The 25,168-nt window shown below is 37.4% G+C and overlaps 2 protein-coding genes and 1 pseudogene across 7 annotated transcripts; 1 reads left to right on the plus strand and 2 right to left on the minus strand.

Annotated features, from left to right (window-relative positions):
• Positions 1 to 1,914: 1,914 nt before the first annotated feature.
• Positions 1,915 to 16,398, minus strand: LOC111326644 (transcriptional protein SWT1). Of its 5 annotated transcripts, none has more exons than XM_088756978.1 (24): positions 15,897 to 16,398; positions 15,555 to 15,592; positions 14,526 to 14,724; positions 13,000 to 13,872; positions 12,187 to 12,228; positions 11,873 to 11,914; positions 11,581 to 11,665; positions 11,018 to 11,079; positions 10,700 to 10,750; positions 10,257 to 10,361; positions 9,834 to 9,921; positions 8,756 to 8,844; positions 8,515 to 8,584; positions 8,266 to 8,318; positions 7,755 to 7,849; positions 7,368 to 7,430; positions 6,830 to 6,918; positions 6,502 to 6,583; positions 5,807 to 6,002; positions 5,193 to 5,332; positions 4,921 to 5,067; positions 4,162 to 4,249; positions 3,580 to 3,647; positions 1,915 to 3,188 (listed from the first exon to the last, which is right to left on the minus strand). In XM_088756978.1, the coding sequence occupies exons 3-24, from the start codon at positions 14,688 to 14,690 to the stop codon at positions 3,098 to 3,100; spliced, it is 2,784 nt and encodes a 927-aa protein (XP_088613104.1). In that variant the 5' UTR covers positions 14,691 to 14,724; positions 15,555 to 15,592; positions 15,897 to 16,398; the 3' UTR covers positions 1,915 to 3,097. The 5 variants fall into 5 exon arrangements, with proteins under 5 accessions (XP_088613104.1, XP_088613102.1, XP_088613103.1 ...); XM_088756976.1 differs by having other exon boundaries at positions 15,555 to 15,596; XM_088756977.1 differs by having other exon boundaries at positions 15,555 to 15,596; positions 15,891 to 16,398.
• A 535-nt stretch (positions 16,399 to 16,933) lies between these two features.
• Positions 16,934 to 24,590, minus strand: LOC111326666 (TLC domain-containing protein 2). 2 transcript variants are annotated; one of them, XR_002694463.2, is made up of 5 exons: positions 24,288 to 24,590; positions 24,084 to 24,166; positions 22,904 to 22,983; positions 22,210 to 22,631; positions 16,934 to 22,128 (listed from the first exon to the last, which is right to left on the minus strand). XR_002694463.2 is itself a non-coding variant. In XM_022930715.2 (4 exons), exons 1-4 carry the CDS (start codon positions 24,491 to 24,493, stop codon positions 22,260 to 22,262), a joined length of 741 nt encoding a protein of 246 aa, XP_022786450.2. In that variant the 5' UTR covers positions 24,494 to 24,590; the 3' UTR covers positions 16,934 to 22,259. The 2 variants fall into 2 exon arrangements, 1 of the variants encoding a protein (XP_022786450.2); XM_022930715.2 differs by having other exon boundaries at positions 16,934 to 22,631.
• On the plus strand, positions 18,090 to 19,515 carry LOC111326664 (histamine N-methyltransferase-like; annotated as a pseudogene).
• Positions 24,591 to 25,168: the final 578 nt, after the last annotated feature.

Raw genomic sequence — 25,168 nt, forward strand, 5'->3', positions numbered from 1 at the left:
TTCTGGTAAGGTGTCTGCTAAAACTAACAGACAAGGACAACAACGTTCTTTTCCCAGAGAATCACTTTCCCAGTCATGGCTACAGTCTTCCTGGATTTACACGAAATTCCATTGAAGTGGCGTTAACATTTACTACTCTACTAGTGGCGAGCGCTGCTCAGGAATATCGAGTACGATTCTTGGAAGACCTGTGCGACAGCCACGAATACGACAACAACCATAGCCCGTCTTGCATGAAAGTCAGTTTGACACCTACTTTGCCTTGCCGCCATGATCGTAATTATGCAACTTTTTTATCTCGTTTCAGCGCAAAACTCCAGCTTCTCCCCCATGATATTGTTATTCAGACTAACAAAAATGTGGTAGAAGAGTATGGAAATGTAAAAATATGTTGCGGTTTCGGCGAACTTCTAGTGCAGCTGGCCATCTTAAAAGGCACATTTTCGAAAATTCACCCAACAATGCACAAAAAGCGGACTCGGTTATTTACAAAATTTACGTCTACAACCCATGGTTGACATCTGAATTGAGCACTTTGAAGCTTTTTGATGCTTGATAATACCATAAAACAGCATTTAGGAGAGAAAAATCTCCACACCCATTAAGAAAAATGCCGCCGCCGAAAGCTAACTCTTTGCTCTAAGCGACCAATTGTTTTGTTTATCACGCAGTAACGAGAAAGAAGCAAAAGGAATCGCCAAAAGTCAAGATCGATACAAAAAGTCATGTTGATCCAAGATATTTCTTATTATCCATTAATATTACTTGATGTGCAGTCATTTCAAAATGGAAATGTAACCTATAATTTTATAATAATGTGCGATGTAAACAAATTAATTCAAAGGACCCATCTGCTGTGTTTATAACCCAAAAGTCCGCATGAAATCGAAAGATAAAATATTCACGAAAACACACTAAATAAACCAGATGGTAATTTTCATCGATTTTTTTGGACCTGAAGAACCGAAAGGAACCGCTCATAGGCTTCACGAATATTGTGTCACGCAACGCAATCATGCGAATTTAATAACTGGTTCGTCCGCAAAATATTTACCAGGTTGTTTGAAATAAGAAAGAAGTACGTTAATTTTAAAATGAAATTTCCCCTTTCCTGCACGCATAACTGACGTTTTGATTCCGGTGAGTAGCCTCTCGATCCTACTTTCAGCTCTTGACGCCTGATTATCTATTGAACGAAGATGTTTATAGAAAAGACTCCAACAAGAAGACATCGAGTAATTCAAAGTAGTCATATGAATATCGTGTACTTCTCAATTCTTTGAAGACCGACCGCTAACGAGCAAAAAAAGTTATGATTTGGTGGGTGTGACTTGAGTTACCGCAATGATTCTGCGAAGTAACATAATAATAATCATAATAATCATAACAACAATAATAATAATAATAATAATAATAATAATAATAATAACAATAATAATATAATAAATACATAAATTGAAGCTCCCCCTTAGGAGCTTATCAGCCACAATGTAAACTAAGTGCATAAACTGTTTAAAGTGCTTAGTGTTTCCGGTAGCCACCCTATCAACAAAATCAGAGAAAAATAATTTTCAGTTTACACGAAATTTACGCGTAGATCCATGGCAGTTACAACTTGTTATTGATTCGCGAATTAAATTTGCCTCACGGGTCACGAAGCACAAAATAAGGAATCCAAGTGTTTTGTCTTGCATTTTAAAATATGGAAGAACATGTGTTAGCTTAAGAGATGTTACACATTCCGTGAGCCTTGAAAATTGAGGTGAGACAATTACAGCCAATCTCAGCTCTCGACACCTATTTCGGAAAACGTTACCCGAATATGACAGGAATAGGTCTTTCTGATTAGCTAGTTTCCAATCTCTTAAATGACCTTGGAAACTTATACTATCTAAATTGACCACGAAAAAGCAGTTTTAATGATCCAAAACTCAGAATCAATTTATTTAAGTTCAAATATAAACTCTCTTTTTTGTCCTCCACCAACAAAACTCCATAAATGACTTAATATACAATCGAATATCCTTACCTACAAAAATAAATTTATGCCATAGTTGTAATAATTATCTGACATGATGCAGTGAAACCCTTATGTTCAAATTGACAACATGCTCGTACACCATGGAAACGAAACAGTTTAAGAATTTTTTTTCGATTTTTTGTTGTTTTAGTTATGTTTTCTAAGTGTCAATGTCGTTACTCTTGTGGTTGTTGCTGTTGTCATTGCTGTTTTGTTGTTGTTGTTGTCATTGCTGTTTTGTTGTTGTTGTTGTGATTGCTGTTTTGTTGTTGTTGTTGTCATTGCTGTTTTGTTGTTGTTGTTGTCATTGCTGTTTTGTTGTTGTTGTTGTTGTCATTGCTGTTTTGTTGTTGTTGTCATTGCTGCTTTGTTGTTGTTGTTGTTGTTGTCATTGCTGTTGTTGTTGTTGTTGTTGTCATTGCTGTTGTTGTTGTTGTTGTCATTGCTGTTTTGCTGTTGTTGTTGTTGTTGTCATTGCTGTTTTGTTGTTGTTGTTGTCATTGCTGTTTTGTTGTTGTTGTTGTCATTGCTGTTTTGTTGTTGTTGTCATTGCTGTTTTGTTGTTGTTGTTGTTGTCATTACTGTTTTGTTGTTGTTGTTGTTGTTGTTGTCATTGCTGTTTCGTGGTTGTCGTTGTTGCTATTGTTGTTATGTTGTGACATGGAAGAGAACACTAAAGAAGAGTGTCATTATTTATCCCTATGCCAAAATAAAGTTTGCCCATCTTAAAAATGATACCAAACAAGGACCGAAAAAGAACTTCGAAAAAATAAATAATAAAAAGAAAATAAATAGGAAAAATGTAGCGTGGTTTAGAAAATTATAGCAACGAGTCATGTAGTCTACTTAAACTCATGATTTATAAAAATTGTGACCGGGTGTTGCAAAAGCACATAGTCATAATATCTTTTCCGTAAATTCAAACTTCATCAAACTATACCCTGGTATTTTCAGAGCACAAGAGAAGGTCTCCACATTGAAATAAGATTTTTCTATCGTTCCCGTTCTACAGCAAAGGGTTTGACTATTCTAACTGGTAGATGTTGTGTTCCCAACGATGGTACTGGTTACCAGTCTCTACAGTTCAGAGGACACCACCCAAGTGGAACACTGCTGGAGGGTGGCCAAAGCACGGTCTAATTGCGAGCACCCCTGAATGAGGCCCATCCTAAAAACATTAAAGCTGGTTGTTAGAGTTAAAGTATGATTAATGATATTAGAGCCGGCATGTTAACAAGCTCAAAAGTCACCACCTTTCTTATTCTAATTACGCAAAAGATGTCGACTTTGCTGATCCCTACATGTACAAACCGAGTATATGGCCTTGCTCTCTACATAGTTCGCTGTAGCTCAGTGGCATCGGACAGCAAAATCCGAATGTCTCAAGCTCGCGGAAAAAAACAAAAAACATCTTTCTTTCATATTCATGTAGTTTAAGGATGTGCACCGAGAACTGCACGTGTTAAAATGCAACGTAACCGGAAAACTACACAAGATTAATTCTTCAACGTTCAATTTATGTGTATTTCAAGACGAGATGAAATAACTGTACAAATTACCTTGTGTTTGGATCCCTGGCAAATTTAAACAAGTCCGTCGCTGTGACGTTAGTATTCATGGATAATATCTGCAAGAGGTAAAGTTGACTTGTTGGTGGCCTTTATCATTAGGGAAGTTCATTCCTGTTGCTAGGTCTTCCAACAGCTATTGAATTATATGTTTGTATATACATATATTTATTTGCTGTAAATTGATTAAAGTATCTGAAACATATCAGTGGCAAGCGTTACCGAAATAAAACAAAAACAACAAAACTACGACAGTTTCTTTGGAGAACATAAAAACAGCTTCATCATCAAAGAACGTCGGTTAATCCAGAGCATTCCCAGTGTAAACATTTCAACAGTAACAAAATTGCAGTGAGAACTAAAAGTGAAACAATAAAATTCACAGAGTAAGGTGAGGGAAAACACAACACAAGTGGCCAGTCAATTGGTGTTTTGGTCGAAAGGGCAGACCATGTTTTCTACCAATCAGAGAGTGAAGTTTGGGCCAAAACCGATGCAATTCTGGATAACTTTCGAAACTCAACTATAAATTCCCCTCCTGACGGAAATTAAATTTCCAATGAGTTTACTCACCTCCTGGAGGAATTGCGTAACTGCCTGTAACAAATTTTCAAACATTTGAAAATTTCCTCTCTCGCTTCCTTTAGGTTCTTGAAGAACACTTCCAATAATAAAAAAAAAACCGAGGTCAAAAATTATCAAAAAAAGAAATAATTGAGAAATGAGAAGTAGTTAGCTTAATGGATAGAGCGCTGGACTGTTGTGCAGGAGATCGAGGGTTCGAGCCCCGGCCGGACCAACACTCAGGGTCTTAAAATAACTGAGAATAATTTGCTACCTTTCTATAGGATCAAGAAATGGTTAGATATTCTAGTCTTCTCGGATAGGGACGAATAAATGGAGGTCCCGTCTCCTGCACGGTTAGGGGTAGGAGACGTTAATTTCCAACACACGAGAGTACTGTGTGATGGATGTCCTCCCCTGGGGTGGGATGGGTGGGATATTGGGCGCACTTAATTTGGAGCCTCGCTCTGTTGTGCGACCCTCACCACGCTCTGGTGAAAGTGATTAAATAAATAAATCCTTACCAGTCCCCTTTCCCTAAAAAGGATTATCGTCCAGAGAGCGTCTTTAAGCTACTGGGAACTACACGTCGTAGAACAAAAAGGTGGAGATGAGGGAGGGGGGAGACAGCAACACCCTTGGCCTCTTCAAGATAAAGAAACCACCTTTAGGGCAAAACTCGAATTCTGATAGTGGATTTTACCACTTGGTGAAATCAAGCAAGGACAAATGGTAACTACCCGCAGCCATGTGAATATAGACTTGTACCTTTGAATGGCTGTGACAACAAATGCCAAACATGAACAGAGCCGGCTAAGGAACTGAACAGCCTGTTCTCTTGATGGTTGAGCCAGATCCTTCAAAACGTTCTGTGGTATGGGATGAGGAAATCCAACACCGTTAAATATCTGTGCACTGGAATTGAAAACAGAGTGAGTTTGGTGTCAGATGGAGGTAGGTTGGCACATAACTTTAACCATTTTAGTGATGTTCTTGGAGCGAAAATCAGTTTTAACATACAAAAAGATCTTTGTATCGACCTGAACTGATTAACTGCGTTCCATATTGTCTCAAAAGTTGACAAGACCAGGGCATGAGGATTGCTGTCTGCCTGTGCTGTGTTAATCTCGTGCACAATGCTACTTTCTTCTGAACCCTCTTCAAATCTCGACGAGAAGTTCTGAAAGAAAATCAAGACTTTCATACGAAGCGACAATAAACTACACAACTCATAACGATTGATACCTTTGAAGTTTACAAGCAAAATCATGATCAAACACTTAGCAAAGGTAACATGTCATTATTACTGTATCTATCATTCTTTGTAGATGGAAAAAGCCTGGGAACACATTAGAACGAAAAGCCAAGTGTCCAGTTGAAGTTTGCTTGGTACGTATCCATAATCAGCTGTAATGTAGAAAATCAAACTTCTAAGCTACGAAGAGAAATAACAAAACCTCAACCCGTAGATAATATAGCACGACTAGTTATGGCAATATTTCTAACGAGAAGAGGTTTTCAAGATGCCGCTTTGTTCTCTACTTACAGTTCCCAATGCACATGCACCCCAAAAGCAGACGCAGCTTGACCCAACTGCAGGCTCGTACAAGCAATGAACCCTACGATTTTTCTGCACCATAGCTAATTAACAAACCTCTTGCACCGTTTCGTTAGAAGAGGATCGTGGGGAATTACTAGTGCCAGGCCCATGGAGCGCTGGGACCTGAGGAGTACCCATGACAACAGAGGACTGAGCGCCAGTAGACTGTACTTGAACTGAACGAAATTCTTTACATTTTCTTTGCAGGACGAGAATGGCTGTCACACACTTGGTTATCGCTCCATTGTAACTAGAATAAGTCATACCAATAAAAAACAAGACTTAACCTGAGAGGAAAAAATAAGCTACAAAAGATGTTAATTAAAACTGATACGAGTCAGGGGCGAAGGACAGAGGAGAATTGTTTACCATTGGAGCGAACTGAGTTGAGCTCCTCTAAAAGTAAAGTCAACGCATCTTTGCAGGAACTTAGTTCAAGAAGCGGAAGTAGACATGAACTTGTCTCTAGGCTATTCCGTGCGTTGTCTCACCCACGAGTCCTTTTAATTCTATCGCAACGTAAAAATATTGACTATAATCTCCACAAATAGCGAACACGAAGGTTTTCATGAGAGGTTCAATTAGTGAATTATTGTTTGAAACGAGAGTAGAGAGTCTTCAGCGCTCTTTTCGTCACTTTGGGGCGTATCGTCCGGGACAAAAACATAACCACACTACTGTTTCCAGTCTTTTGTTCCACCACAACGTTGACAAAACTGACTAAGTGGAAAATTTTACTGATGACTTACCATGAACGTTGAGCTATACACTCAAAGAGATCGTGCGCCTGGTCCAATAAAACAGAGGCATTAGCCAAACAGCCAGGAGAACCTAACAACAACAACAAATGAACCACATTATAACAACCAAACTTTTAGGTGCATGACTCTGAAACCGTCGCACAATCTAAGCTTCTCTTCACTGTTAAACATAATGTGATCACCTGATACTAAAACCAAAACAAATTGACCGTGAATTTACTAAATTAAAGTCATTTTTTATAAGCGTTTAGTTATACAGTTAAGTTGTAGCACTCAAAGCTCTCCCGTCATACCGCTGAACATTTATCACCTTTACCTCCACTTCCACTGAAATGCTTTCGTAGGTTTTCCACTGTTGTTCTGATATTCCTTTTAAACACTTGACCGAAGACAGCAATCCAGTGTCTAGGGAAGTTGAAATAAATATAAGTAATAACTGAAAAACATGCACGCTACAGATGTGTTTATGCATAACTTTTGACAAGACTACTAAGCAACAACACAAGAAAAATTCCATTATCTTACTGTGAATCACAAAGATCCTGATCCTGATGGTGACAGATACAGTGTGTACAAAGCGATTATCATAGACATTATCCTTAATAGCAATAACAGGGACGGTGAAACCGAACTTATAGAAGCATGGATGCCCACAATCAAGAAACACAACAGCAGGAGAATCGTCCCACATCGGACCTCGCAACAAAATGCGCCAATCACTGCTGTTGTAAACCAGCCAATCAGAGCTGCGTACGATGCTTTGCAAGGTGACGCGCAACGAGTCGAAAGGTCGTGTTCCTGATTGGAAGAGACTACATCTCCTTTACTGTTGTTCATTTTATTACTTTCCTTACTTGTCTAACAACTGAAGGAGATCAGCTAAGGTCCACGGTGGTTTTATGAACACAATCTTGTCCCTGGAACCCAAACAACTCATCTCAGTATTTGACAGGATGCTCTGAGCTTTTAGCCTTATAACTTCAGCTATATCTTCTCGAGAAACCACATGTACAGACATATTAAACAAAAACTTTGAAAAAACCACGAAAAAGAAAGTTGAGAATATTATGCTTTAATCCGGTCCACAATAATCAAGACTCCTATATTGGAATGTCTGCATGAACACTTAGAGCTACAATCAAAACTTACACTGTACCTCTATACAATATCACGCTGTGTTACTTGCTACTTTAGCATCACACCCTCGAAGTTAAACTAATAACTCTAAGTAAGCGGCATACCAGAGATCTTCATACGCTGCTCTCATTTCAGTCTCCACCACAACAGCTAATCCTTCCCTCATGACACACTGAAGTTCACATACAAGATCATCAGCCTACATGGAAGTAAAACAAGAAGAAACAACTGTAATAGGGTGAGTGGGTGGAGTTGGTTCACATGCGCTTGCATCACCTGGACACAGGTTATCCAATTTTCCGTGGCGTTAGGTCAGAGGGACTATTACTAATCTCCCCTGATGGACTGGATGTTAGACGTTTAGTGCACTACCGTTCGTTTTGGGACTCTTTCGTCTAATTACGTTCCCAATCGACCGCTTTGGGACGGCACCTCCATCCCCCTTGCAGTCGCTATCGTCCGACTCTGTACACTCCATTTCAATTTGGAACACTTTGTTTTTTGGGCGACTAAAATTCCATGTCTGGCGATCTTTTATGATTTTGCGTCGTCAATCTTTGCAAAAAGACTAAGCTTGGAATCTCGTATCGCAGCATACCGTCTTGCATAACATACCTTGGCTCTCTTTTCTGCCAAAACCTCTTGCTTTTGAAGCTCCTTATAATAGTCTACAAAACAGGAAATAGAAACAGCGAAAACTGACTCTTGAAATTATAATCATACAGTAGTAGGTTGACTCGACTGTCTCTGAAGAGAGAAAACGTACTGCTGTGAGGGAATTACCAAACTTGCTTCAACGTGCTTGCATATCATACAGCTTGCAACTTGCACATAAATGACACGTATGTTACATCTAAAACTCACCTTGAAAATAATCTTTCTTTAACACTAAGGCACTGCTCTGGAATAATTCTTTCAATCCTGTGACAAGACTCTAACGCAAAAATAAATAAATAGGTAAATAATCCTTGAGCAGTGATTTTGAGCAAGTCTAGTTAACTTACCTCAATAACAAAATTTGTGATCGAACTAAGTTAGCTAGACTTATTGATTTCAAACTGTACGCATTTTAAAACAAAGAATATATTTTTCAATATACAGGTACCTGATGATTGAAAGCTTTTATTCCATTAATAATAGCCTTACTGCATAAGTTTTGATCATTAGAGAACAAAACGGCAAATCCATTTTCCGCTGAAAGTACAAGAATCACTATTCAGTTAGTACAGGAACATGTGTGTAGGTTGAAGAACACAAATAGACTTTATCAAAAGACAGTGTATATGAGTACTCATTTGTTTGATAAATCTTTCATTACACTATATGCACAGCCTTGAGAGAAGTGAAATATCAAAGGCGAGGGGTGAGAGGAAAAAGGTGAAAAGCGGAAAGTGGTTGGTCAGGGTTCAGATGCGAGTGTAACCATACTGCACTCATCCTAAAAGACACAGGGGGAAATAAACAGGAGAGGGAAGAATCAAATGGTATTATAGTTTGACTGGAAATGAAAGTATTTTTTCCATCTCTTTTTCCATCTTTTTTGCAACTGTAAAACAAAACACAGACGAATGTCACAGTGATAGGGCACAAAAATACAACGCCATATAATTGACGTCCAATCAGAGACAGGCGATCAAATGGTATCTGCAACTGGTCTGGGAAAAGTAAATGGCTAAAGTCTCTCTGGCCTGTTACCTAAACTTTCATCTTCAGCTGAAAATACTGCTTTTTCTTCCTCTCACCAGATAATTTGCCCCTAGGTCTGTTAGAATGTGCACTGTCTATTCTTTTGATATAACATTTATCAAAATGGAAGGATGATTCAAATCTAAGTAAACAGAACAGAACAGAACAGAACAGATATCCAAAGTGATCCACTGGTGACTGTTTCATATTCTACTCCTTATTACCTCTACTTAGTTGTTTTTATAAATGTGGCAAAGTGACATGTGGACACAAAATGAAATGTCAAAAGTAAATATTGCCCTTTCATAAAAGATATTAAATACGAACACAAGTGAATCAGCTGGTTCAATAAGTTAAATTAGTTAGAGCACCACCCTACAATTGCAAGATGGTCATTGTTTTGTAACTTGTTTAGCCTGAATAATTCAAGTTATATTTGCAGACTGATGCTTTTTGTGCATGTTTCTTATAGTGATCTCTCTTTTATTAATATATACCCTTCCGTTGAAATAATAAACAGCACTGCAGTATCTTGTCATCATTATTAGGATTTTCAATAGTACAGCTCTCCATCATTTCCCGAGCCTGGACAACAAAAATGGATGAGATTTATTCAAAGAAACAGAATTGTTGGGAAAGTAACAAAAATTACTTATTTGAACTTAAGTTGTAAAGTTCTGTGAAGACATAGAGTTCAAGGGAAGGAATTACACCATACTAAGAATTCAAACAGACCTCCACCCTGACTATAGCGTATTTTTTCTCGACTGTTTTATAAAAATTAAAGTCAGTTATTAACAAGCCTATTAAATGACCCAGAAAGCAAAGCCACAAAAATCAATGCCATTTAAGTGGACACAAATTTTTCCCAATACTAGTCAAATTATTTCCATGCAGCACTTGCTAACCACGGGACAAACCTCAGACACTGTCTGTCCTCTAACTCGAGCATGATTAGACTCAAAACAAAGGTGAAGAAATCTGACAGCCTGCCTTGCAAGGATATCAACACCTAGCCTGCCATTCTACAAAAAGAGAAATTATAATTATATTAACTAATAACAAGTGATACATGTTTACAGTGCAGGTAAATTTAAGGCCCATACAGGCTCAGGCAAATCTCTAACATTGTGCAATATTTTCACTAGATAGGTTTGTGGTCCCTAAAGCAACATGGAAATTTCTAACATTACTTTCATTCACTAAAAAGCAAACATTTAGAGTTCCTGATTATGGAGCTCAGTAGGTGTGATACTTTCAGAAAGGTTTTTGTCCAGTACAATCTTTAATCTATCGGTCACTATGTGTGTTGAATTGAGCAAAGAACTCAGTCAAATTAAAGTTACTTTGAATAGTTTCAAACCTGATTTGTGTCAGTAACTAGCTTTCCTCGCTTTATTCTCCATGAATCACTCTGAAAACAAAATAAGAAAATACTACACTTAAAATATGCTATGGACCAAGGCTAGGCATATTTGAATTGAAACTCATTTAAACATATCTCAAACCAAAAAAGCCATTTGGAAAATTTACTGTCTTAATTGTACCACTGCTTGAAAATTTTTGTTGATCACATGCATGTGCATGTACAATGCTTTTTCATTTCCCAAAGAGTCAGAATGCAAAGAAACAAACCAAATTCAAAACATGAAAAAAGGTTGAAGAGAGATAGCAAGTGTACCTTAAGTGAATCTAGTTCCTGAATCACTATCCATGGCACCACAAGAACTGGTCTGGCCACACCTACATGTCAGTGTCCAAAGAAAGTAACAACAGATACATGTAGCCAAAGGAAAAGAAATGTACATGTACATGAAACATCTCAACCCACAATGCTGAATTAAAAACACACTGAACATTGGAAAAAGTTTGTATTAGTGGCTTCCTTGCACAGAGATAAGTACAGGCAATTTTTTCTCAAACAGTCATCCAGCTTAAATGAATACTGGTATGAGTTAAAAGTATTTTACAATATTTATAACAGAAAGAAGTATATTTTGAAATGAAAATCACTACCTAACCAAAGAGAAAAACAATGTGCAAGTTTTCATAGGAGGAAGTGGGGCTAGGGGGCTTTTTAACAAGAAAGGATATATCTTAGATAGGAGACCTATTACAAAATTTGCAGTAAAGGTGTGGGTGAAGAGGATGACAAAGCACAAAGAATGAATTTGTTGGATACTAACACTGGTGCAAATTAAAGTAACTGGGAAATGTCAACAATAAAATCAAATGCATACTTACCTTCAATGGGAAAGTCTTTTAATTCAGAAATGAGTTTCAGATGTGAGAGTAGGACATTTGTATCCAAAATAACATACAAGGTGTCCTGAAATAAATGATCACTGATTAAATTTTGTCCAGTTTTTACGCAACAAGCTGGTGTTTTTCCAATAACTACATGTCCATAAATTATATGTAAAAACCAGCAAATTCTTATCTGTGTGAGAAAACCATTTTGAGTTTCTTTTTCATTTAGGCCCTGGGAAAAAATAAAACAAATGAAACAAAAGCAAGGGCAGGAATGCAAAATCACCTTGTATGAAACTGCTGAGGGCCTGGATGATTCAGCTTCCACCTAAAGCAAATGAAGCAAACAAACATCATAATGTTAAGATAAGATATACACATTTAAATGGTCAATTTGCGCATATTTAAATCTGTCATATAAAATTTCAAATGGAAGAAATTAGTATATCACTCCTAACATTCAAAAACATTAAGCAGTACAGGCTACTATCAGCAACCAACTCCTCTATTAATTAAAAAAAAAACTTCCTTCCAGTATCACTCATAAATATTACAAATACTGAAAGAAATTTACAAGTGAATGTGCACATTGCAACTCACCTTTAAAGGATCTAGAACAAATTCTGATCTGATCCCTTGTAGCTTTAAGAGACAAAAAAGAAATGGCAAAAGATTTTTTTCATTTTTTTGTGTTTTGATTCTGTGTGTGCATGTGGGCAGTTAAAAATTGTTGCCTCTTAAAATGTTCAACACTGAGAGTGAATTGTATACCAACATTTAGTAGAGCGAGATTTAGCAGACCTAATGGTAAACAATGATGAGTACTCCACAACATGAAAGTGGCAATTTAGGTACATAAATAAAATTGTGTTGGCATCAGTGAATCCACAAAAAAAATCACACCCTTATTATCAAGAGTCTTTGGAGATGATTGCCCGTTCCAGTCCTCTATAACTTCCTTTAACCCTTCAAAGTATGAAAATGGATATTTCATGCCCTCTACAAGAAGCATATTACCCCAGACTGCATTTTCAGTACTACTCAGATAAACAATAACCAAAAAATGCACATTTTTACCAACAGGAAGATAAGTGTAAAACCAATATTATTTTGTAGGATACTGATTTCTCGGTGACTTATGACAAAATATGTCAGTATGCAGGTTCTCCATACTGTACTCAAAACATTTCCTAAGGTGTCGACAAGGTGAATTTGTCTAACAATCAAGAAGTTCTTGAGCACAAAATATTTTCCTTTATTCCTGACCTTAATGTTTGATTACAGGGTGATAAAGCTAGGAGAAATCAGATGCCTATCACTCTTAAGGGCTTAAGCCAACGAATTCCACAAAGCAGAAAGGGAATTCTCGAATCTCCAATGCCCACAGAACATGTTGTACAACACAATAAATACCTCTGCTCTAATCTGATCTTTCAGTTCTTCATAGTTATCAATCTCCATTGCAACATCATTACTATCAAACTGCTGTGGCTTACTGGTCTCTGTTTCGTAAGCAGCATTTCCATAGCTGTTGAAGGATATTTGACTGTCCAGTGGCATTTCTTCCTCAGTTGGTGTTTGATAAGCTACAGAGCTGGTTACTAACTTCTGACACGAGTCTGTTTTGTGAGAATTTGTTCCAGGGACAGTGGGATGACGAGATAATGGACTGAATGGTGTATGAATGGTACTAGAACTTGTTGGTGTTTGTTTTTCTTGCTTAAAATTCCTTGAAATTCCATTATGCAGTGGTACATTTACTCCACTAGGCATATATCCTTTTTTGTATGGATGCGACATATACTTGGAGTCAATTCTTGCATTATGGTTGATTTTGTTCATGTTTATAATTTTCTTTTTCAGGAGTTTACCTGTAGCATTTACTGGAACATTTTGCTCGTTTATTGGTCTTCTGCAAAGCATTTTTAAAGGAAAGTCGTCAACACTAACTTGGTCACTTTCAGCATAGCTACCCTGCACACATGGCTCACTCACACAGCTTCCCTGTTCACTGGGTGTATAAGTTGTGTCTACAGAATCCACCCATGCACTTATGCGATAAGCTTTAGAATTACTGTATATTTGTTCCTGTCTACTGGAATTCAGCATGGTTTCTGTCATCTTTGGTAACTTTTTCTCTTGGCTTGAGTGTCCTGTTGGTGAAGACAGTTTTCCAGAAACTGAATGCTCTGGATTGGGCATTTTGTGCTTCTTGGATTTTTTCTTGTTCTTTCTTGTGCTAGATCCATCACTCCCACACTCTTTCTTTGATACACTTCCTTTGCTCTGTAGGAAAAAAGAAAAGACAGCGAACTTTCATTTCAGCAAGTAAAGTGATTAAGGATTGCAGGGGTTTTGCTTTACTTCACTCAGTAGTTGGCCACAAAAGAATTGCACTTCCTTCTAAATCAATCAAATCTTAGACCAGTCATGACTTTGTCACTCCTATTTTGAATCTAAGTCAGCAAACAGCTTGCTTTATTGTGTTGTTAAGTAACAAAGTATCACACCTCTTTTCTCCAATTAGGGCCGTGCAAATTAGGCCATTCTTGAATCAAATTCATTTTTTTGTTTTTTAGTAAGGACTAAAAAAAAGTGGTGTAAAAACCACACTTTGTTGTTACCATTATTTGGGTAAAATTCTGGAATGTCAGGGCAGCCAGGCTGCTGAGTTGACTACAAAATGTTGGCAATCATTGTCAAAATAATGTTTGGTGCATTTGAGGACAGTTTTTGAACATTCAAACAACTCACTGGAATCTCAAAACATGGAAAAGAAGTAAATTTATGTTCATATGCAAACTTGAATACTGTAAAATAAAAACAACATGATTTCTAGAGAACTCTTTCATAAAATCTGAAAATTTGATATGAATCATGCTATCAAAGTTCAGGTGACTTGTGCTCTACAAATGTACGTTGAGCTCTACCACACTTACATGAGCAGATGAGTCATCATGGATGGCTGGAATATCAAGTGGAAGCTTCCAGCTTGATTCACGTGTGACAGTGTTAAAATAATAATACTTGTCCTTTCTTGATTTGGACTGGCGACGTATCCAATCGGTTGGAAGCGGTCTGTCATCTACATCAGCAGGGTTCATACTGACCACTCATCTTCTTTGAGACAATAAATATCTGTGAAGTTCAGTGAGAGAAAAATACTGTACAATTTGAACCTAGAATGAAGAGTGGTATACCACTGAAAATTTTTTAGTTATATCAAAAAGATTATTATTATTACAGCTATCAGCTAATGACACAAGATTTAATTTCAAGATGTTATGCACAGAAAAAATTCTATGCTCCATGCTCACAGTGTACACACAAATGAAGGAATCTTTGATCACTTTTGACCCCTTCAATCCCAAGTGTCATTCAAATTAGTAATTCTCTGAACTGTCATGGAATTAGATCAACTAACAATCACCTAATTGATATTTTCTTCAATCTCATGTCTTGGTCACTTATGGTAGTTAATGGGCCTAATGTTCTTATCCACCTTTTGACTTTCCCTCCCCTTGCCTAACCCCAAAACAAATTATGACACAGCACATGTATGAAATTTTCTGTACTGAAACAGTAAGGAGGTCTTGAAAATCTGATAAGAACTTCTAAATTAAAGAAGTCTGTCAAGTATCATTCCATTCTGCATTTCAAGCTTAAGTACTTTTGCATCTGACTTTACATGTGGTTAATCGTTCATTAGTTCTCCAATCTGCATTATGAAATGCAGCATGCATGGAATGATTGAATGATTTTAAATACATTTGATTTTAATTAAATTACAGTAAATAAGTTAGTTAACATTGTGACCGAAAAGCCCTGTTCAAGGGAGTCTCAATAAAGTATGTATGTATGTATGTATGCATGGAGATATACCTTAAACACATTTCATAACAAGTTCACATTTGAGTAAAGAGGGCAATAACATCTGCCACCTAAAATCACACTAATTTGTATCATACCATGAGGTTCAACTTCCAGGGCGCGGACCAGGCAATCACTTTCTTGTTGGAAAAGAAATACTTGCTATTAAATTCAAGCAATGGATTGAGATGGGAAACAGAAAAACTCATTTACTTATGACAGTAACAGGAAGGTTTATTGTTCAAAAATTCGTTTAACTACCACTCATGTCGGAACCAAACCAGCAAAAGGCAAGCAGCAGGTCACGAAGGTTAGTGTGATAATTTTAATTGCGCTGCAGGAGCCACCTCTTCCTTGCAAATGCTACTCGTTTCCGAGGTTCCTCCAAGTATAGATGGAACAAGATACAACTTTAACATGCAATCAAATCTTACCCTCACCAGAAATGCGAAGTCAATCGCTCATTCGAGAGAAATTCCCAAACCACTTCTGACCATCCACATCAAAACATGTGCATACTGAGTAACCGCTCCAGAAGATCGCCCGAATGTAGAAATGCGCGGTCGCTCTGTATTAAGTGGTCAGTTGTCAAAGTAACCTAAATCACTCTAATTTTCACCTCTACTAAGCGGTCACATCAATATAGCAGTCGCTGTCACCCTTTACTAATAGGGACCTTAAGAAACCACGACGGCGACGCCAAGGAAGACTTCGATTGAAAAATTAATTTCTACTCTTGGTTAGAATTTCAAAAATGGCTGCAGGAGCTTACTGTCTCATATAGCGCCACAGCTCAACTTCCGCATGACGAGAAAAGTAACCGTTGAGTTCCAAATGGAAATTAAAATAATTTGCCGTCGCGGTTTCGGTTCGCAGACGACGCAAATTTTGGCGATTTCACGTTGTTGTTTTGCATAGGACGGCTATGAAATGTACAAAGATTCAAAACGCACGTGCTGAGCTACTGTTCTGCCAATTAGATCTCTTGTTTTCTACGTCCTCGTTGCCGTCGCCGTCGTGGTTTCTTAAGGTCCCTAATACTAACTCCCTACGGCCTGTTTTTATCGCCCTCCACCTGTATTGAACTGGCACTCAAAACGGGACCACTCGAACAAAACTAAGCCGAATAGTCTGATATGTTTAAGTTCACACAGCAATCCGGTGGACAATTTGACTTGGTTTGATGCCGGCTCTGCTCTTAAGGGCCTCTTGTTGCAACGATCAGATCACCCCTGATGAAGGCACCGGACAGGAGTGTCGAAGCGTTGAGTCGATAAATTGTAATTTCGGTTACATTCATTAAATCTTTAAACCAGAGTAGCATCAAACCATGTCTAAGAATAGTCTTTCAAGCAATTTTTTTTAATCCATGTTTCTCTCCCAGAATCGAAGTAAGTAGTATTTTCGTGCGAGACTCTACTTATTAAAAGAGGTTCATGATTATCGCATTAAGTGGCGTTCTTTCTCTCTCTCTCTCTCTCTCTCTTTTTTTTTTTTTTTTTTTTTTTTTTTTTTTTTTTTTTAATAGTACCCCCGTGAATCCGAGGTTCTCAATGGGGTCATGGCTTTTACGGCTAACGGTTAAAATTTTGGCCAATTTACGGCACATTTCAGCATTTTCCGCCAATTTTATCTACGTTTTTGTTGCCAAAGCATAATTTGCCTGTTTTTGGTGTTTTAACACTCCTAACGACTTCAAGAAACTTCAATTCTCCAAGCTCTCTGCAGAGGGACAAACAAAGGGTTTCTGTGACCTAACCGATCAACTTTCAAACATGCAGTAAGTGCATTACAAAGTTATTTCATATGCTTCATTTGGCTGAGCGATTGATACATATGTTTTAAAACTGTGTTCACCTCATTTATCGAGCCGGAGTACGGAACATAACAATAAATAAACTTTCCTTGATGGATTATAACACAGTTATGCATCAGGCATAGGTCTTACCCAAAACTGACAGACAACTGTATTAAAAGTTGCTCAATATGACATGTAATGAGGAATTCTCCTCAAGGGCTGTCACGGTTGCGTTATGGTAGCGCGGAGTGTAACGAGTTCGCTCCTTTCATTATTTCATGTTATTTCATGTTATGAGAAGTCCATATCGATCTTAAGTTCTTGTGCGTCTTCATTTAAATGCTTTTGGGAATACTATTTTCAGTCGAAGATCATGGCCAACACATCGCTTAAGCTTCTCCAACATAGCCTGCAAACAGGGATCACTACGTCGGGAATGGAATCAATTTTTTTCAAACGGGACCATTCCGGTTTTTTCGGGATCAAGGATCAAAATTATCCGAAATTTTGGGTCATGGATCACAGACATCACAAACAATGGATGAAAATTGGGATCATTTGTAACCTAAATACCTCGTTAGGGCCCTGAAAGGAGCATGAGTTTGAAAAATGAGCATAATTTAAGCATTTAATGGGCAAAAAAGAGTATTGTTAGGAGCATGAAATGCCAGTTTAACTAGCATAATCGAGAAGGGCCTACAGTCAGGTTCTAATCACGTTCAAAATTGATTGCATAATCACAGTCGTCTTTTAAGCGAGAAACTGCGAGTGTATAACCTTGGTACCGGTATGACTGATTATGACTGATTTAGGTTGAAATCTACGAGAACAAGAAATGACGTCACTTCCTTTACAATTTGGAGAGCACTATTTCAAGAGTGGCCAGGTAATTTTAGAGAAATCTCAACAGAGAAGCAAAAATGTTAAACTGTTACGAGAGCAACTTCCTCCTTTAGTTGAGACATTGTTCGTAACGTGTAAACAACGATCGTGTCTAAATGTATTAAGTGTTGGAGGTGGATCAGGGGAAATAGATTTGGAATTCTTGAAAATAGTGACGGAAGAGTTAAAGAAAAGTGAGCACGGCCGTCAAATGAAGATCTTCAACCGAGCCATCGAACCCAACGAATAATCGTGCGGACTCTACAAAGCAGCCATTGTAATCCTGCCACACCCAAATGCTGCAGAATTTGATTTTTGCAAGCAAACATTTAAAGAGTACCAAGAAGGCCAGAAGGGTTGTGGCGAATCAATCAAGTTTGATTTTGTGCATTTCATCCATAGCATCTATCACGTAGATATCGAAGACGCTTTAGTTTACTGTTTTGAGGAAGAATTACACGACCATGGAATCCTCGTCTGTATCCTCTCAGGGCATGACCTCATGTATTCGATCACTCTAAAACAGAACACTAAGTGGCATGGAAAACGAAAGGATAAAGGAATATACGACACAGCCGAGAAAATCACCCGCGCTGCTGACGATAACGGCTGGAAATACGATATACACACACAAGAATATTCCATCGATGTCACCGAAGTGTTTGATGAGAATTCAACCAACGGAAATCTGCTTCTTGATTTCCTGACGCACACAGAAAATTTTCGCGAGACTGCAGACAAACAGCTTGTAAAAGAAACTCTTGAATTAATTGAAGATCTGACCACTGTTAATAATGGCAAACGTCTCGGAAAAAAGAGAGACTCGCTTGTTTTCATTTATAAGTAAAACAGCTGTCTTGTTTATTCTTTTTTGTGTGTTTTCTGACATTTACTGATCAATTCTTATGATACATCAAGAACAAGGACAATGATATTAATTTGATTATTTACAAAAAGTTATATTCTACCTATCTGACCTGTAAATTTATAATAGACCTTGACAAGCTTTTAGAGCGCTTTCTTGGAGACCTCTATTTTATATATTACAATTTATAGTTATTTAGAGTTCTTATTCCAGGTATAATTTTTGCAGATCCATTGGTGCCTTGGAACTTGTGATAAGTAGCCGAATGAGTTGCTCAAACTTTGCCTCAGTCTAAGATTTTTTTATGGGAATCGTAGAGTTTCATGCAGGTTAGCCCCTCACTTTTAGTGTTGCAAAATTGTGTTTAAGGTGTCAAACCCCATTGTCAATAAACCTTTTAAATAACCTTTCTCTGGCCAAACATATACCTAATTTCAAAAGCCAAACACATAATTGTTTTGATATTTTCATTAGTACATCAACGAAAATCAGAATTAAAACTATTGAATTGTTGCCAGCCAAGAAAGGTTATAGTGGTCATGTCAGAGACTTTATAATGCAGGACAGAAGTGCAACTACTGCCTGGTGACAGATGTTTAGAATTCTGGTCTAGCCAAAGTCTAGCCACCAACACACTGTAGACTCCATACCGTGACAGGAATTGATTGACTCTTTCTAATTATTGCTCACTATCAGCCAACATACCAACAAGCTAGATGGGGGTTTATTTATTTTATAATCCTCCCAATAATTTTCACATCATACGTTGACAGGAAATGTTGTAGACTTCCTTGTACTTTTTCAGATCAGCATCTTTTTTTCCAAGTTAAGTGATGAAGATGAAAAGTTGAAACCCTTTTGAAACCCTTGAGCTGGCCTCTTTCCGATGGCTTTGTTTGTTTGTTTTTTTGTTTTTTTTTTTTGATGGAATTGTTCAGAGGAAAAATATTGACAAAGACAAGGATTACTGCATGATAATTGTCCGATAATTTTGCATCATGGTGCAACTTGTTCGGTCGATGTAGGATCCTACTCAAACACAACAGATAACGCGGGAAACAAAAGGCATTTAAAACTATAAATATATCAATGACATATTTGGATTTTCAACCATGTTACTCGCAAGTGATTCTTTTCAGTGTTCCTAAGTTTGTTCTACAGCATTTTCACTCCAGAGAGGTGGAGAATTTTAAGTCCTTTTTGGTAACCACTTGTTTGTTGATTAACTCCTTCTTTGATTTCATTACTTACTCTTACAAAATCAAAAGTTTGAGAAAAAGTGGGGTTTGAATTGCTATTCACTACATAGGTACATGAAACCTTGTAGTTTGGAATGACAGAAGTGCCTCACCATTATTTTGAAATCAATCGAGAGGAGTGAAAAAGCTCTGTGAAGGCCATATGTGCCACGAGGCACGAAAAGGATTGATGAATTCACAATACATTAGTGTGTTAGTTCTACAAACCATGCACTACACTGCAATGTTGTTCTCTACTTATTCAACTTTGTTGCACATATTTTATAATCAAGCTTTTATGAATATCAAAATTTTAGTATGACTGATACATTCTTTATTCAAATGATTCTCTTGAGTTATCACCCTGATATTAATTAGGAATATGAACCTTCTCAAGCTCAGGTAAAAGGAGGAAACAAAAAGAGTGAAATACAAAACATTCCATTACTGAATGTGTGGTCAAGGTAGCAGATACAAAGAATATAGGCATCAGTGCTCCAGTCCCATCACTCCTCTAGCGCCTGCCAGGAAATGCTTGATTCACTCAAGGGAATTAATCAACCACACACATACTTGTGGTTAATATGGCATCATTCAAAAGTCATGATGGATAGAATTTAGTAGTAATTGCCTCCTACATGGGTCCAGTTGCCATGGTGCAGTTTATAGATTGAAACAAAATGCACAGAAATTTAAAATGGTATTAAATTACCACTCCAAAATTTTTAAATAGCAGTTCCGCAGGTGTAAAATCATTGGAGATCCAAAACAAGGTATAATCGCTCCAATTACAGCCTGCAGAACCAGTGCAATTTCTTTTGTGTGTTTTCAGTTGAACATAGGCAAGTACATGGTTAGCTCCAAGTGTGAGTCCCATGTGTGGGAAAGGATGCAAAAAAATATATATTAACAGCTGTACCCACCCACACTAAAGTTTAAGCTGTGTTCACATGAAATTAAATAACCACTTGGGTAGCTGTGCTCATATATGAACAAAGGAACAGCTTGGGCAATAGCATCACCATACAGGCATTATTTTCTTTGTGCTCCCTCCTTCCCCCAGGACTCTCACTTCACACTCCCATGCACATGCCTCCCTTTGACTGAAAAACATCAAAAAAATTTGTGCCAGTTCTGCAGGCTACTCTGATTAGTTCACTCCTTTCATGAAACAATTATTTTATTTTTCATTCAGGTTTGGAAAAAAATGCTAGGGGATATATGTAGCCTGTAAAAGTCACTTTAAGAGCATTGTCCGTGGATGCTTATCAGTGTAGAGTTTCTAATACAACATTAATTGCTTTTATCACCATAAATGGATAACTTTGTATCCACAAGCAAAAAATTTGATGCCCTCTTCACAATTAGACATCAGTGACATTAAAAAAAAAATTTATAAAAATTTGATTTCAAACATGTTTCACAACTTCCAAGTGCTGTGATTATCTGAACATAAACATAGCTTGCAAAAAGCTAACTCATTGTTCTTCCAAAACAATTTAAGCAAATGTAGAACTCTCATACAGAGAACATTTTTGATCACTCAGTCACACAAGGGTTATTTTACCTTCATCAGTGTTGATGACGTGTTAAGACCCCTCTGAAAAAGGAGAAAGCAATGCATATGTTGAAAGACCCAGTGCCATGTCAACACATTTTCATCACTGCATCATGATGAACACATTAAGTTCTATACACTGATCTGAGATTTTTTATATTTCATTTCTATCTCGATAATATCAACTTGTAAAGCATCGGTTCAATACATACACTGTAACACCAATTTATTCATAATATAATTATTAAACCTTGTTGTGGGAAATTTTCGTAAATGCTGCTAGAAAGTACTCAATACACATGAGTGTAGAGCGAAATACAATTCAAACTGACTAAAATGAAACACACATGATTCCCTGCAAGTCTGGGAAACTGTGTTTCATTTTAGTCAGTTTGAATTGTAATTATTAAACCTAAAATTCTGAACTGTGTTGGACAATAAATGTTGTGGTAAGCTGAGGATTTAATGGTCTCTCTGCTTATTTTGGTTGGGTTTAAATTCTGCTCGCCAAAATGCCATAAATATTTGAATATTGAGCCCTGAGATAATAGCCATACCAGTTGCAGAAAATAAGAAATGTGTAAATGGTAAGTCATTGCGATGCTGTATGACAAAATTCGTCATCCATGCAGAGGTAAGGAATCGGAAGCACACAAATGTCATTAACACAACAATACGCACTACTCGGTACAACAGACAAGTTTTGCTAACTCCATGAAGGTTCAACAATTGTCTAAAATGTAGGAAGACACTGTTGACTTCCATTAAAAGAGAACAAACTGCAAAGGCGATGTACATTTTGCTGAAAACTGCAATAGAAAAGGCCATGCATACCTGTAACAAAAGAAGTCATATTTAATTTAGATATAATTATATAATTTACAGAAAATTAAAAGTTACATGCATTACCAAAAAGCTCCCCAAAAAATGTAATGCTTGTGAACACCTTGCCTATTAAATACCTAACCCACACGTTTTTCCCAAGATCCTGAACCAAACAGATACTGTAGCAGGCCACATGCAGATTTTAACTGTGGTTGTGGATCTAACAGAGCATCATAACCCACATTAACACAATAACAATAATAAACACAAATGTATCTTACCACTATGTGGTGTAGGAGAAGACTCACAGAATTACTGGCATCATACATCAGCATATCAAAGAAATCATGAATAAAATATCCTGTAATAGAGATCAATCTCATGTGAGACACCATCCATGATTCCTGAAAAACCTCAGGATTATCATATGCAATGTACAGGTATTTTGTACATTTTAACGCTTTAACTCCCTTGAGTGATCCAGACAGAATTTCTCCTTATATCATCAATCTTATAACTAGAAGACAACTATTAGAGGATTATTAGTTGATCCAATATAAAATTATCTGAAGTAAGATAAAAATTGGTGGGTAGTAAGGAGAAATACTGATGAGATCTAGGGAGTGAAAGGGTTAAAAAAATATATATGAACTCAAATTGATGGTGAGAGTTAAGTTTACACTGCTAGCACTTGGACTGAGATGGAAAATTTGACACTAGATTTCAGACTGAGTGGCAAGGCCTCCTTATTTTGAAAGATGAAGTTGCAAAGCAAGAAAAACAAACTGATCATGGTCAGACTTTGTAGAATTAATTTCTCTGTTACCATTTTAATTTCTTGTGAAATCTTGATATCTGAACTGGGTGGAGGTGACAGGGGGGGGAGACTGTTAAATAATTGCAAAAATGGCAAATGATGCAGTTCACCCCCTTGTTGAAGTAAAGCAAGGGGGTGCCTACAAACATTGTAGAAGTGGACAAAGAAATCAATAGGAAAGATTAAGAGGTACAAGAATATCTTTTAGGGGCGGAGGTTTGAGAAAGCAACTGAATACAATAACCAGTGTACGTTTCTTTATAATATTCAAAATGGAAAGTAAAACAAACTTTCAATTTCAAATACGTCGCTATCTAACCCTAATGCATAGCATCGATCACTGGTAGCACCAGTTGCTTAGCATAGTGCAACTTACCATTTTCCCCTGGGTAAATTTATTTTTGGAGTTTTTGTCTATTGGGACGTTTACGGTTTAACAGGGGCTTTCCAAGTTCAAAGATCTTCAAGAAACCAGCACAGTCGTTAGCAAATGAGTACGATCTAAGATCAAAGTCTTACGTTACTACATGTTTACCTTATGTAACTTATGCGACTTTTGAATTTGCGAGGCGTTCAGTAATTTCGATACATTTGACTTGACCCTTGGGTGTGCAGATTTCAATACTTAACAGATAAAGACATACCAGTACAGAAGGTAACTAGGTAAAAGGCTGTATAACTCCATGCCGTGAGCATATTTGTCAACATCGCTGGTTCGTCAAAAAAGCTGCGAAGATCACGAACAAAGAAGATCAATGAATTTTCCCATTGAACAAGCCTAGGTTAGAGTGTGACATTCAGAGGTTTACAGTGGTAAAAGAGGTCGAGTGAATGGGTTATGAACTCACCAGTAGACTGATAAAATAGCTGAAATGAAGGAGTGTACAAATGACACAGATATATTTTGGTACAGCCAGGTTTTTCTCGGAGGTGATGATTTCAGTCCAGATGGTGTAGGCGCATAATTTTTCAGAGCATAGTACAATGTTCGAAAACAGACAAAAAAGCCAAATATCTCATAGGAGCCACGAGGGAGATTTAAAATGTTTAGCATTACGTAAACTTTCTTCGACACTACTCAGGTAGAGGAAGAGTGTCGTTGTGAAGTGAGCCGCCCGTGATTATGCAACAGTAGAATACGTGACTAACCTACCATGACATATCCCATGACATCTCCGATATGACGTCACACACAGCCAGTCTGTCATTATTGGTCAAGTTGAATGGCGTGATCCAAGGGGCTTTTTTCTTATTTCAAGGAAACTGAAAACTAAGTCCGTGTGTGTGCTCGTTCTTTGGCCCATGTATTCAAAGGAGAATCCAGTAATCTTTTTTTTCTTTTTCAAGTAATGAGGTGTTGGATGAGTCTTGTTCAGAAAGACCTGGTCCATCGGCTTGAAAATCAGCCATCGGGTCAGTCACGGTTCAACAAGGAAGTTCAAGTGCACGCATTAGCCATCCGGCTCAACACCGAACAACGAATGATACGGACTAAACTTGGGTCAGAGGCTTTCAAACTCGTTCCCATGATCTTCTCTTTCTCCTTATGCCGAGCCGTCAAGTTCAAATCTCTGCTTACTTTCAATATAACGCTACACAGCGAAAATTGGAATGTACTATATAACACGGAAGAGGTCAAGCGAAGCAGCTACAATTGTTGCTGGAAATTTATTCGCGGACCCACCCTCTTTGAAGCTTTGCCTGATAGATAGAAACACGTGAACAGCTG

Source organism: Stylophora pistillata, chromosome 4 (assembly GCF_964205215.1).
Source record: "Stylophora pistillata chromosome 4, jaStyPist1.2, whole genome shotgun sequence".
NCBI classification, from domain to species: domain Eukaryota; kingdom Metazoa; phylum Cnidaria; class Anthozoa; order Scleractinia; family Pocilloporidae; genus Stylophora; species Stylophora pistillata.

What these genes read in the sequence shown, in the direction of transcription:
- LOC111326644 (XM_088756979.1), bottom strand. Translation starts at nt 14,690, where the DNA reads ATGAACCCTGCTGATGTAGATGACAGACCGCTTCCAACCGATTGGATA. An exon ending in TTTATTATTTCAACGGAAGG is followed by an intron (nt 8,845 to 9,833) that starts GTATATATTAAT and finishes TTGTACTTTCAG; the next exon opens with CGGAAAATGGATTTGCCGTT. An exon ending in GCAGCGTATGAAGATCTCTG is followed by an intron (nt 7,431 to 7,754) that starts GTATGCCGCTTA and finishes TTTGGGTTCCAG; the next exon opens with GGACAAGATTGTGTTCATAA.
- LOC111326666 (XM_022930715.2), bottom strand. Translation starts at nt 24,493, where the DNA reads ATGCTAAACATTTTAAATCTCCCTCGTGGCTCCTATGAGATATTTGGC. An exon ending in GCTATTTTATCAGTCTACTG is followed by an intron (nt 24,167 to 24,287) that starts GTGAGTTCATAA and finishes TGATCTTCGCAG; the next exon opens with CTTTTTTGACGAACCAGCGA. An exon ending in CCTAGTTACCTTCTGTACTG is followed by an intron (nt 22,984 to 24,083) that starts GTATGTCTTTAT and finishes TCTCTATTACAG; the next exon opens with GATATTTTATTCATGATTTC.